This window comes from Rhinolophus hipposideros, assembly GCF_964194185.1.
Source record: "Rhinolophus hipposideros genome assembly, chromosome: 3".
Lineage (NCBI taxonomy): Eukaryota > Metazoa > Chordata > Mammalia > Chiroptera > Rhinolophidae > Rhinolophus > Rhinolophus hipposideros.
The window spans coordinates 62,431,462-62,445,415 of NC_138049.1; the positions used below are offsets into that span (position 1 = coordinate 62,431,462).

Here is a 13,954-nt window from a genome sequence, read left to right on the forward strand (position 1 = left end):
CACAGCATGACTTTTCAGGATTCTCGTAATATAAAATAAGCTCTAATACATCTTTTGGAGCAAAAATTAATAAAATACCTGGTCTTATTTTCAGGGAAATATAGTAGGATTTATTTTATATTATGAGCATCCTGAAAAATCATGCTAGGGCTTATTTTCCAGTTAGGTCTTTTTTTCGGGGAAACACGGTAATAGTATTCCTGCTAAGGAAGGGATAACTGAATGTAAATAATCAGAGATATAACTTTGGTTTCATTTTACATAAATGTTTAAAAGAATAATAGTGTTTTTGGAGTCAGACCTGCTTAGATTTATAATCAGTTACTAACAATGAGCACATCATATAATTCTTGTGAATCCTGTTAATTCATACCTATAAAATAGAAACAATGCCTACTTTGCAAAGCTGTAAAGATCAGAAATAATCTATTAAAGCACCTTCTGTGTTTGGCACATGGTAGGCACTCAAGAAATAGTCATTGTTCTTTATAATATATTGTTCTCTTCTACCTTCTTTTTAGGTGGTACCTTGAAAAATTAAAGCAAATTTCACTTTTCATCTCTAGATTTGCCATAATATCCATGGCTTTATTTTAAACTTTGGTACATTCTCACTGGAATAGTTTGGGATTATATGACAGCTCTTTTGTTGAGTTCCAAATTGTTTTCATTCTGCAGAGTTAAATAAATATAATCTATCCCTTTTATAAGAGAAAATTGGAAAAGATAAGGATATTGTTACTGCTGTTCTCTGTTCTCACAATGTTGTGATTCATATTGCTGTACTTGTTTTCTGGAAGTATTTATGCTACAAGGTTTGGCTCTGAACTTGGTGGAGTGATTTGTGTTTTTCTTGTATCGTCTTCTTCCTTTAGGTCTTTGCTGTATTCAAGGATGTGTTTAGTTCAAATTCCAACCCATACACAGGAACCAGACTATTTCACATCACGCCCTATGATGTTCAGGTGAGGAGACGAGGATAATCTCTGTTCTTTTACTTGCAGTCTTCTGTGATTTCTTCTGCTCCCACTACTCGGCACACTTGTGAAATCTCACTGGCATGTATTTTTTAGCTGGGCTACTCAGTCCTTTCCCGTGGCAGCTCTGTTCCTCCCCCATCCCGCCGTCCCCTGTCGCTCCTACACCAGTCGTTACAGTCTCTGGAGTCAATTATGAAGTGTGTGCAGATGAGCTGGATGGTCATCCTTGTGGGGCCAGCCTCTGTGGGCAAGACCAGCCTGGTCCAGCTCCTGGCGCAGCTTACTGGTCACACGTTAAAGATCATGGCTATGAACAGTGCCATGGATACCACCGAGCTCCTGGGTGGATTTGAGCAGGTAAGTGGTCTGCCTAGTAGTCTTCTGTGTTGGTGGTGACTACACGTAGCAGGATTTTTGGCTCTGGCCAATGGCTGTGCTGAATTCACATGCTTTGGGACTTTCAGGTTGATCTTCTGCGGCCTTGGAGGCAGCTCCTAGAGAAGGTGGAGGCCACTGGACGGGCCCTGTTGAGAGACAGCCTCCTTATTAGTGCTGACGATGCAGAAGTAGTGCTGCGGGCCTGGAGTCATTTCCTTCTGACGTATAAGCCCAAGTGTCTTGGAGAAGGTGGCAAAGGTGTCACGATGGAGATTGTCAATAAGCTGGAAGCAGTATTGTTGCTTTTGCAGCGACTGAACAATAAAATCAACTCCTACTCCAAGGCAGGTATGTGTGTTCGGATGTGTGGGTCACACACACTGTCCTTAGAGAGTCCATTTACAGGTAATTTGTAAATGCAGTGCCCGTCATTTTTATTAATTTAATGATTAACAATTTTTTGTCTTAGCAGTAGACTGAAGCTGATGCAAAGGATCCAGACTTGGTGATCCTAAACAAAGGGAATAAATTGGTTTCTGAGCTTAGTGATTATTTTGTGTGTAACCAGCTGTAATGATAAAGCAGTCACTTGTTTGTAAAGCTGGTCTTATTGTCTGTTGACCTTTCAAAAAGACTTAATAATTTTTCAAGAAATTGGGCGTTTTAAACTAAAGTTTAAATTGATAGGTTAGGATGTGTGTATTAATTTTGTTTAGCAAGTAGAAGAAACTCCTTAGTTAACATGGATACTCAGTTTGTCTCATTTTGTGATGCAGCTTTCCTCAGGTATCAGCCCTATGCTGTCTATTGTCCAATGTCTGAAAGCAGTTGTTTCATATATTTTGCCTGGTTTTCTAATATTAACAGTGGGGGGTTAAGTCTAAACCTTATTATTTCCTCATGGTTAGAAGCAGGAATCCAGTGTATTTCACCTTGTGATATGAAAAAGGGTCATAAAACAATTTCTAACAAAAAAGAGCAATTGAAAGATTTCTTGGAATGGGCTGTGTAAACTATAAAGCAGTAGGCAAATAAATAGCAGTTGTTACCATAATCCTGTTGTCATTATAAAGGAAGCCCTGTTTAGTGACATTGATTGCATTCTACCAACTAACAGCACTTTTGTTTGGTATAGATGTAGTAATATTAGGTGGGAGACATTCTTCTGTCATTTGTGAAATGACAACAAAGATTGTTTACCTTTTCCATCACCCTTGAGTCGCCTCTATCTAGTCCTTAATTCAGAAAGCCGTTAAGAAGCATTATCTGCCTCCAAACCAAATTTTATCTGTTTTGTTTAAACAAAAACAAAATTTTTTTCTATTTATTATGAAACTTCAAAATTTGGGCCAGAAGTTTCCAACCTTCTTTTAATACACTCTTAGTTTTTTTGTTTTTATTTGGGTTTGGTTTGATTGTCCTGGTTTGAAATTAAGTGCTGTGGCTTTGCCATTTCAGAGTTTGCCAAACTTGTGGAAGAGTTCCGAAGCTTTGGGTTGAAGCTGATGCAGTCATCCAGTGGCCGCAGCCATGGCACGTTTGAATGGGTTGACAGCATGTTGGTTCAGGCCCTGAAGTCTGGAGATTGGCTTTTGATGGACAATGTTAACTTTTGCAAGTAAGGACCTTCTGTCTGATCATGAGTGAACATGACTGAAGTTTGGGATGTGCTTGTCAGAGTAGAAACCCAGGTGAAAGCTTGGCCATTTTTAATCCATTGTTCTTAACTGGAAACGCATCCTCAGCCATTTCCTTTAGACTTCTCCCTGTGACGAACATAGTTGGTCATTAGAAGGTGCAAGATTTTAGTTCTCTGACAGTTTTGGGCTGAACTGAAGGCTAACAAAATTGGATTACATTTCTAGCCGTCGTTGGGTTAAACCTTAATGACCAGATAGATGGTCATTCTTAAGTGTAAATTTTTGAAATGCAAGATCTGACACAGGGCACACATTTAGTAAATGTGTATCAGTTTGTATCACTTTTGATTCTAAGGTAAAGGACAAGTATAAAATTGCTTTAGTTACACAGCATAATAGAAGCTACAGCAGGGCAGATGATGGATTTCTATACCTGGAGCACTTTTCAGAATGTTTCAAATCAAAATCCAATTACTTTTAAATGGAATTGGTAATGTTGGGAAGTAGGGGGTGGGGTGGGGTAAGAAAAGAGTTACAGTTCCAGGAACTTGCTATCATTTTCCTTAATTTTAAACATTTATTCAGCAACTATTTTGTTAATTTACTGTGTAATAGGATCTCTGGACTATGTGCTTTGGGAGTGTAAAGGGGAATTGATGAGAAAAGGGATCTTGAAAGACATCACAGTTCTATATAGGAAAGTGATTTCTGTTGAAAGAAGACATAGGTCAGGAGCTCTGGGAGGCCTGTCAAGGAAAGTAGAGTCAAAGGCAGCATGTCAGCCTATCCACCGTTTGAATTCCGTCTGTGCAGCCCCTCTGTGCTGGATCGTTTGAATGCTTTGCTTGAACCTGGAGGCGTCCTCACCATTAGTGAGAGAGGAATGATAGATGGATCCACTCCCACCATAACACCACATCCCAATTTCAGGTAATTTATGCCTCTTAAGTTTCTGCCTAAGAATCTGACAGCCTCAAGCAGAGGCAGACATTCATAGGAACTTCTTATGTTCGTACACTCAATAATTAGGTATGTTCACCCATTAATTGATTCAGTTAACAAATATTGAGGCTCTGCTATTTGCCAGGCTCTGGGGGCACAGCAGTAAACAAGAGAAGCAAGACTCCTGCTGTGCATTGGTGGTGAAGGGTGGAAGCAGGGAGACCACGTACAAGCCTTTTGCAATAGTTCAGGCAAGAGACTGATAGCTTATACTACAGTGGTCAGATAAGTGAGACTTGCCAGTGGACTTGTGGGTCGAGAAAAAGAGGAAGCAAGGATGACACCTAAGTTTTTGTCTTGAATAAGGGGGTAAATGGGGGTGCCATTCATTGAGAAAGGGAAGACTGGCAAAGGAGCAGGTTTGGTGTGGAGAGGGTCAGTAGGGAATCACTGCTTAGGTTTGGAGATGGCACATAGCTAGATGGATATGTTACTGGACATCGAATTTATGAAGCTAGTTGTTTCAGGAGAACATAGTGCTTCCTTTTCTGCTCTCTGTAGGTGAGTCAGAATGTTGAGTTAGTACTGTCTGATTGGGGGACTCTCTGAAAAGAAGAATTTTAAAGTTCTCAGATAGCACCCCAAGTGCACTGGATAGACATTACTTAGTTCCTAAGGAAGGTCCGTTTAGAGAACTATTTGCTGTATTAATGCGTTTTGGAACTGGAAGACAGACTACAGATGAAAGTAGCCGACTTTGGATTAGTTGTGTTTCCTATGATAAGCTCCCTGAAGATGAGCCATGTATGAATTGCCCTCACCAGTTGTTGCTGAGCTGCACCATTGGTTGCACTGGAAATTTTATGTTATTTTTTCTTTGGATTGCTATATTACTAGACTTTTTCTCTCAATGGATCCTGTTCATGGAGAAATATCCCGAGCTATGAGGAATCGTGGACTTGAAATCTACATTTCAGGAGAGGGGGATAGCAGCATCCCAGATGAGCTGGATCTGAAAGTTCTGCTCCACAGCCTTGGGTTGGTGGGGGACAGTGTGTGTGACACTCTCTTGGCGCTACATAGAGAGACCCAAAGCGCTGTTGTAGGTAAGGTGCTTGACTTCTAGGCCTCTGAATAATTTTATTTCTATGAAAATTCATGTGTTATTCCAGGAGTTCTTACATTTAGTGTACATAGAAATAGAAATTACCAGGAAATAGAAATTACCATGAAAATGTGGTAATTTTTGGTATCCTTCCCCATAACAGATTGGTTTCAGCAGGTCTGGGTAGGCCCAGGAATTTAGTGGTTTAAAGAAGGTCCCTAGGTAGTAGTGATTCATGCAATCAGAGGCCCATACTTGGAGGAATACTGGCTTAGGCAGTGAGATGTGTGGAGTTTGTCCCTCAGATCTTCAGGGTCATCCTTGAGTCTCCTGAAGGTAGAATAAAGAGGGAACTTTAAATTGTGTAAAACAGACAGGTGTTACTTCTTCTAAATGTCCAAATGTGTAAGCAAAGCAACAGTAGTAGCAGTAGTAACAATGAGAAATGAAACCCTATTTATTTAATGACTACTATGTGTTAGGTATAATGTTGGTTGCTTATTTAGTCCTCACATTATTTCTGCAAGATATAGGTTTCCATGTTAAAGGTAAGACTATGAGAGGTTGAGTAACTCATCAAGGCCAAATAGTAATGACAGCTGGGGTTTGAAAGTGGACCTGTTGGGTTTCAAAACCCGTGGTCTTTTATGAGACTATGGTCATTTTGCCACCTCCAATGTGTGTCAACTTTAGGTGAAGGATATATGTAACCAGGTTTTATCACACTTACAAATGAGTCATCTGGTCACTTCCCCACAGTATACTGCCAGAGAGAGCTGGGAGGGAGGTGGGATAAGGGAAAGGAATAGGATGTTCCCACTAGTCCGTTGTGTGCTACTGAGACCTTAGCGTCCACTTAGAAGGCCTTCTAAAATAAGTATCTGGGTGGATTTGAGTGGAACGAAGTTTGATGTAAAGGTGGAATTTTGGAGATTTTGTAGAATCTGTTGCTCATACATGGCAATGTTTTTTTCTTTATAGGTTCTCCAGCATCATCTGTTTCAACTCTAATTCAGACAGCCTCACTCATTGTGCAGTACCTCCAGCGAGGGCTGAGTTTAGACCGAGCCTTTTCTGAAGCATGCTGGGAAGCATATGTCCGCTCCCAGCATTCACCAGCAAACCAGAAGGTACCATAAAATGTTTCACAAGCTTTCTAAGTTGAAACACTACATTATTTAGTACAAAGAATTTCTTTTTTATCGATGGTAACTTTAATGACCTAAGAGAATGAACCATGGCAGTTATTCTCTAACAGAGATCTGGTATCCACATACTTTTCTGGAAAATAGGTTAAATATAAATATAACATCCTTGGAAACTTCCCTGGCATCATAAAAAGTGGGATTTAGCTTATAATATACATTTTTGGTAATAGCACGTACACCATGTGTTTTTATCTCCTACCAGCTTGTTCAGGCTTTACTGGAGAAACATGTTTCTTCTCTGCGAGCACATGAAACCTGGGGTAACTCCATTCTTGCCATGGGGCTGTGGCCAGATTCTCTGCCCTCAGCTCTTTTTGCTGCCGAAGATTCTCACCTCTCTGTAGTACGAAGGGATGGACAGATCTTAGCGTATTGCCTCAACAGGACGAGCATGAAAACCAGCAGCTGGGCCAGGTTAGCGGGGCCTGGAGTTGGTGTCTCTCTCCAGCATCTTGACTGTATTGTTTGTTTCTGATGCTTATAGTCATGACCCAGCATATTTGACCAGAATTTTATGAGGCCATTTGTTACCCAGCTGTCATGGTGTCGTTGTTTGTTGTGATACTGCTCCCTGTTTGTTATTCATTCCGTTTATGTTTTAATTGTCCTCTCTGTCACCTTTTCCCCAGTATCTCTCTGATCTGTTATTTGTGAAGTTATTTTCCCAGTTCTTTGAAATGTAAAATGAAAGTTTATTCTAGTATTGACTTTGTCTATTTCAATGAATTTCAGGATTCAGCCTCTTACCTTGCCAGACTTAGAGAAAATTATGCAATCCTCCAACCCTGAGAGCTTAAAATTCAGTTCAGTTGAAGTGGATACTGTTTGGATTGATGAACCAGATGTCCTGTCCATGGCTGTTAAATTGCTCATAGAAAGAGCAACCAATCAAGATTGGATGCTCAGAGTTAAATGGCTTTATCATTTAGCCAAGAATATACCACAGGGGCTTGGTGAGTAGAAAAGCTTAATTTGTGTCATGAGTGAATGTACGAACACTCACTCTGTTTTAGTGCCTCAGCAGCTGTATCACTCTGTGAGTACACTGTTACAGTTGCATATGGGAGATCTCATAGCCAGAAATTTGTGACTTAGCATTACTGTTTGTGTAGCTGTTAAAAAACTAACAGCTTAAATGTGTCCCAAGGGAAACCTTTTTCCTATATGTAGTTGTTAGCATTTCAGGATCTGTCCACCTTTCTATCAAGTTCAAAAGGAAAATGTACTGTGTTGTTACTTTTTATTTTTTGAACATCCTGCTATTTGCACTACTATGGCTGAACAATCATTATATCTGGGAAAGGTGTTGCTTTTGATAAATTCGTTTCCCCTAAAAGTGCATAAGAGACTTCTAAGTTGTTGTGCTTAATTTCTTTGCACTTTTTTCATTTTAAGAGAGGAAAAAGCAACAGCAGCATCACATGGGTTATAAAGTACAGCACATGGGATTTGTTGGTAGAACTAATTGCCTAATGTAATTGAGTTTACACGAGCCTTTCTCCTCCATGAGAACTTGTTGATAAGCCAGTGAATGTGTATTTTATTGTGTGGTACATGTGATCTGTATAAAATGTGGAGAGGATTTGTATAATTATTCTTATCTGCCTTGTTCTGTATGTTAGCTACTGGCCACAGGTCACTATAAAACGCAAATATAAACTAAGTAAAATTAAATAAAATCTGAGACCCAGACCCTTAGTTGCCCTGACCACATTTGAAGTGTTAGCTAACATGTGACCAGTGGCTACTCTTGACAGAGCAGCTATAGAACATTTTCGTCATTGCAGAAAGTTTGATTGATCAGCCTGCTTTAGATACTAACATGTGCTTCTCCTTCCTCCACAGAGTCAATACAGATTCAGTTAGAAGCCAGTGCTGCATCTCTTAGGAAATTTTACTCAAATTCTCTCTCAACTGGGGTCAGTAATGTCATCAAAATATTACAACCAAATATAACAGGTACTAACACCTGATTTGATTTCTAGTTCTCAGCACCGTTTAAGAAACTTGTCCACTGATACCATGGGAGAAAGACCTGTCAGAGCTACCACTGTAACAAACAGTATTTTTTAGAAGACTGAGAGTATCCAGATGCAAATTCTGCTTCCTGGTTCCAAACTATCCATTTATCCTTCAGTTTCTGAAAGAGGATGATGATACACAATGAAGTGGGAGAACATGGGAGTTGGAAGACTGGGCTCTCTGCCCAGCTCAGCTGCAAACTGGCTTGTCCATTTAAGGCCCATCATTCGTACTCACTGCCTGTGTTTGGAAAATAAGGGAATTGATTTCATTTCTCTGGGATCCCTTCAACGTATAACATTTCAACTGTTATTTATTAGTACTGTTATCAGAAAGGGTTTTGAACTATGAAGCTATTTAACTTGAAGGGGAACGAAACAGAGTTAATTGCTTCAGAAAACATAAAGCCCTGATAAAAGTTATAAAGCCTTAAATACAAAGTTATAAAACTGTAATGATAAAAGAAATAGCCATCCAAAGTTGTCTGATCAAATGAAGTATTCAAAATTTCTTTTAAATTAAAGAGTGAGATAGCAGACTCATTCACTGAAGCAGAATAGTATAAAGTTGATTGAATGTAAGTATTAAAGAGGAAAATAGGGGCATTTTCACAGAACCAGGTTTTTAATTTCCCACCCCCATCTTCATTTGATATTAATCAAAATATACCATTAAGTATTTGGTTTAGAAAAAAAATATGCATGATGCTTTTGTGCTAAACCAGTTACTGTATGTACACTAAAGGTAATGAGGTGAGTAGTTGGGAAGAAATCAAACAGCAGAGAAAACTACTGTAGTAGTTAGGTTGTGGCTGAACTAAATCATGGCTTTCCATTTATGAAAGAATTTTGATCTTTGGAAACACAGTTCTAGAGTTGAGTAGCAGGTTCCCTTTTTAGCAGACACCACTTTGCCCTCTGTTGGAACATAGTAGGTCTACTTTCATCTTCCTTAGTGTAGTTTCACTGAATTTTGTAATATTGTTCCTTCCTTGATGTACCTTGCTGTTCAGAGAAGGCATTTGTTAGCCTACTCTGGTGGATATCTTTAAAATTTGAAGTTGCTTCACTGACCCATCCTACTCAGGCATTTTCAGATTAATGTTGCCATTGTTTGTCTTCCTGCCCTCGTGGTTCCTACAGCCTCTGGAGAGGCTCACGGGGTGATCAGTGCAGCTTTCCAGGGAGGTACCAGGTAAGAGCCAGAGGAGCTCAGTGAGGTGTCAGTTGCAGCCACATTCTCTGATTGTAAAGAAATGGCTTTGAAGCGAATTATTCTTGAGTTTTCCTATTGAAAGCAAATAATGAGATGTATTCATTTATTTTCTGCCACGTAAGTTAGTTTTCTTGTGGTTAATGGCAACAGGTTGGGTAATGAAGCTGATTTTCCAACCAGTAGTGGGATTTGAGCAAGTGAATGCATTGGTTGGAGTGTTTATGGTGTAGGGATTGCCTTTGTATCCTACAGGGAAATGACTTTTCGGGACTGGTAGAAATTTTGCATTTAGAAAGACGCATCAAACACCACTTCTCTAGTATTGGGGTCTGAAACCAGCATTTCTCTGTGCCACCTCTTCCCCATCAAAACCGAATGTGATCAAATAAAACAATGAAAATCTTCAACAGGAATTTGCCAGGCAAGCAGTTTAACTCCAGAATTCTATTTTTGTGTTTTATTTTTTAAACCAGATGAATTTGTGATCCCTTTGGACCCACGATGGAATATGCAGGCATTGGACATCATTAGAAATGCAATGGACTTTGACCCACAAACGGACCAGTCTGAGCAACTCTTTTCACTTTTAGAGTCTATTGCAAACAAGTAGGTGAAGCCTGCTGTTGTAGGCACTCTGCCTCACTATACACGATGACTTCACAGATTGTGTACCTTTTCTAAGCCTGTCAAATACAGATTGCACGTGTTTAATCTTCTGGACCTAAGAGGTGGCGGGGTAGTAGACATGACAGTAGCCTTTCTTACCACCTCTCCTTCATACTGGAATTCTGACTCTGAATTCTGACTGTTGTCAAAATGCCTATAATTTTTGCTGGTTCTTAGTTATTGAATAGGGTACTTTAAGAAATATACTAGTGTAGCATTAATTGTGAGATTTATTTTACAGTTAATCCTTTATCATAGGATAGTCATGTTTCTACTGTTTCCTGATTGTGATTCCCTGGAGCTCCTCCCGTTTTCACCTACTCATTCTCTTACGTATTGTTTCCTCAGCTGTCTCTGTTCACGTAATTTCCCTTCCTCAGATGGTAGAGACATATGTAGCACCTGCATGCTTACGTACACACTCACATGTAAATTTACCTAGTTGTTCTAGAATCTGGTCTTTCCTCACTTTTTAACATAATGACCAGACTTTTTTTTTTTTTTTTAAATTGGGCATCAATGTGATAAATTTTTTAAAATAATTGTGTAATTGAACTATAATTACAGTAAAGTGCACTTAATTTTGATGAGTTTCACAAAGTGAACTCACTCACGCATATGTGATACATACTAGCACCCCTTGTTTCTTCTCCCATTAACTCCCCCTCCACCTCTGCAGGTAACTTTTAACACCACGGATTAGTTTTATGACGCCCAATTTTAAGAGTCTACGGTGAAGTTTGTCAGATCATGACAAAGCATCAGAGTGAGGCCTGGCAACCTACCCAGACACAGCTTTTTCCAGCCATCTGTCCTCTTTTCACCCAACTTAGTGGTTACCACTTTCGCCTTCCTTTCTCTAGTCTAGAATTTGTAGAGGCCGGAGACAAATGGCAGGTTGAAGGAGATTGATGTACCAAGCATTCTCAGGATTCAGCAGGTAGAGGATGTAATTAAAAAGCATTATTTACCAATAACTTTTTTATGTTACTGAATCTTATTTCAGGACAATCATATATCTTGACCGGGAAAAACGAATTTTCACTGAAGCAAATTTGGTTTCTGTTGGTGGCAAAAAGTTAAGAAATAGTGTTTTGAGAATGTCCTTTGAATTCCATAAAGGTAAGACTACTGCCTTTCATGTTCTGCAGCTCTGCATTGTACAGTGTAGCTGAAACTGAGAAATGCAGCAGCTCCTGTCATTTTACTGATACATTTTGCTTTGCTGGCCTGATTTTAAACATGTTCCCTTCTTCAATAGTAATGACTGATTTTTACAGCTTTTTGATCTCATTTACTTTGTAGGGCAACCATATGCCATGTAGGTCCCATGTTATGAAAGAGGAAAGGGAGGCACAGAGATGCCCAAGGTCACACCTGTAGCAAGTAGCAGAGCTAGAACTCCAAACATAGGTTTGTTGGCTGGAAAAGTACATGCTCATAAGCATTTGCTTATAGGTTGTTTCTTTCTCCCTTCTATATTTTTTAAAATTGGAAAGATGCTTGTTGGAAAAAATTCAAACTATATATAAATATAAAAATTGAAGACATTTGCCCTTACAACTGCTACTGTTCATAGTACGTTTGTTTGTATCCTCTCATATCTCTGTGCCCTCTATCTATTCAAACATATATACACTTAAGTTTTAATTTTGTATTTAAACAAATGCTTGTTTAAAATATGCATAATTATTTTATAATTTTTTTCATTAAGATATTATGAACATCGATATGTATACATGTCTGACCTACAAAATTTAATAATAGGCAAAGAATTCACTTTTGATTTGATCTTTCAAAACTGACCTTTGTACTGCAGATAATATTACGTTCCTTATTTCAGTTGATTTTGACAATGTCCAGAGATTAATTTAAATCTAATGTAATGTTCTTATTTTATTTATGTCAACTCTAAGATCCAGAAAGCTATCACAGCCTGCCCCATGAAATTGTGGTCAATCTTGCTGCTTTTTTTGAACTTTGTGATGCTTTAATCCTGCGCTGGGTACAGTCTTCCCAGGGAATGGTGTCCGATGCCAGTGTCAATGAGGTAAAGAAAAATGTACCTGTTTTTATTTTAATTGACAACATTTGTCTTAGCACAAAGATTCTTAGGGATGAGACTAACTTCAGTATTATACGTCTAATATTATTTGAGAAATTTAATTGTTCGTAACAGTTTAAAATATAGACATATTTTAAAGCTTTATGGGGCATAGTTGACATAATAAATGGCATGTGTTTAAAATGTACAATTTGATGTATCTACAGCCACAACCAAGGTAGTGAACATACATCCGTTACCCTCAAACTTTTCCTCATGTTATTTTGTGTTCCCTTCCTCCGCACCGTCCCCAACCAGGTATCCATTGATCTACCTTCTGTTACTATCGATCAGTTGCATTTTCTATAAATAGAATTATGCAGTATGTAGTCTTTGTTGTTGTTGTTGTTTTTCTCTCAAAATAGTTATTTTGAGATGCATCCATATTGTTTTGTGTAGCCAAGTTTTATCCTTTTTTCTTACCGACTAATATTCCATCAAATATATGTGTATATATATATATATGTATGTATGTATATATATATATATATAACTTGTCATGCAGCAGAGCCCAGTGGCCTAGCTTTTACTTTGGATGAATTTTTACCTTTGTGTGCATTTGTAGTTCATGTATTGGTAATTTGGAAAATATTGTTCACTGAATTATCAGATCTTCTGAATGCTGACATATTTCATTCTTCAATCAAACTCATGAAAAATAACCACAAGCTTCATCAGAAAAATCTTTCAGTATTGGGAAGTTGTCACACTCTTTGGTTTTTCAAAGTTCAGATTTTGTTTAAAAGCTTGAATTTTATCACTGGCAACAAATACACTGAATTGTTTTTCTTGACCCAACAGATGAACTTCATTCATTTTCAGTACGATGTTTGTCAGAAACTCATTCACAGGTTGTCTGTCTGTCATCCTTTTCTTTTGCTTTTTTGGTACCATCAGTGCAAATGTCAACAATGAAAAAGGCAAATAATGTGATATTGTGAAAATAGCTTTTACTTCATGGGAACTCTGAAAAGAATCACTAAGCTTGAGAATACTTTGCTATAAAATACATTGTTAGAAGAGCAATGTTAGAGACTTACATTTACCTAATTTGCATTACAAAGCTACATAAATGAAAACAGGATTATCGTATGGACAGATATAAAGACCAATGAAACAAAAAAGAGAATTCAGAAATAGACCCTCACATATATGATCAACTGATTGTTTTTGATTTTGTTTTGCCAGATGAGCAAAGGTAATTTAATGGGGAAAAAGAGTCATTCACTAAATGGTGATGGAACCTTTGCCCCTACCTTACGTTATATAGAAAAGTTACCTCAAAAGGGATCATAACCTAAATATTCAAGTTAAAACTATGAACTGTTTAAAAGAAAACAGGAGAAAACCTTTATAACCTGAGGATAGGCAAAGATTTTGGAGGATTCTTTATAAAAGAAAAAAATTGATAAATTTCATCAAAATGAAAAACTTCTGAATAGACAACTTGAAGAAAATGAAAACAGTGGGAGCAACTGTTTACAGCTGTTTACAAATCACATAAACTAATGAGACATCCCAATTTTAAAAATGAGTAAGATATTTTGAATAGAAGATATATAAATGCCCAGTAAAAACTTGAAAATTGCAATATCATTAATTATCAAGGAAATGTAAATTGAAACCACAGTGAGGTGCCGCCCACCAGAATGGCTAAAATTAAAATCACTAACAGTGGTAAGTATTGGCAAGGA

General features: G+C 38.1%; 1 protein-coding gene across 2 annotated transcripts in view; it reads left to right on the forward strand.

Annotated features, from left to right (window-relative positions):
* MDN1 (midasin AAA ATPase 1) overlaps positions 1-13,954 on the forward strand; it is a 130,699-nt gene that overhangs the window by 66,676 nt on the left and 50,069 nt on the right. For both annotated transcript variants that reach the window (XM_081045201.1, XM_081045202.1), the window contains exons 41-53: positions 876-965; positions 1,074-1,337; positions 1,445-1,706; positions 2,817-2,976; positions 3,812-3,928; positions 4,838-5,046; positions 6,027-6,175; positions 6,456-6,667; positions 6,986-7,206; positions 8,099-8,212; positions 9,964-10,096; positions 11,163-11,278; positions 12,073-12,206. In XM_081045201.1, the coding sequence (XP_080901327.1) occupies positions 876-965; positions 1,074-1,337; positions 1,445-1,706; positions 2,817-2,976; positions 3,812-3,928; positions 4,838-5,046; positions 6,027-6,175; positions 6,456-6,667; positions 6,986-7,206; positions 8,099-8,212; positions 9,964-10,096; positions 11,163-11,278; positions 12,073-12,206 (2,181 nt within the window). The remainder of the gene's footprint in view (positions 1-875; positions 966-1,073; positions 1,338-1,444; positions 1,707-2,816; positions 2,977-3,811; positions 3,929-4,837; positions 5,047-6,026; positions 6,176-6,455; positions 6,668-6,985; positions 7,207-8,098; positions 8,213-9,963; positions 10,097-11,162; positions 11,279-12,072; positions 12,207-13,954) is intronic.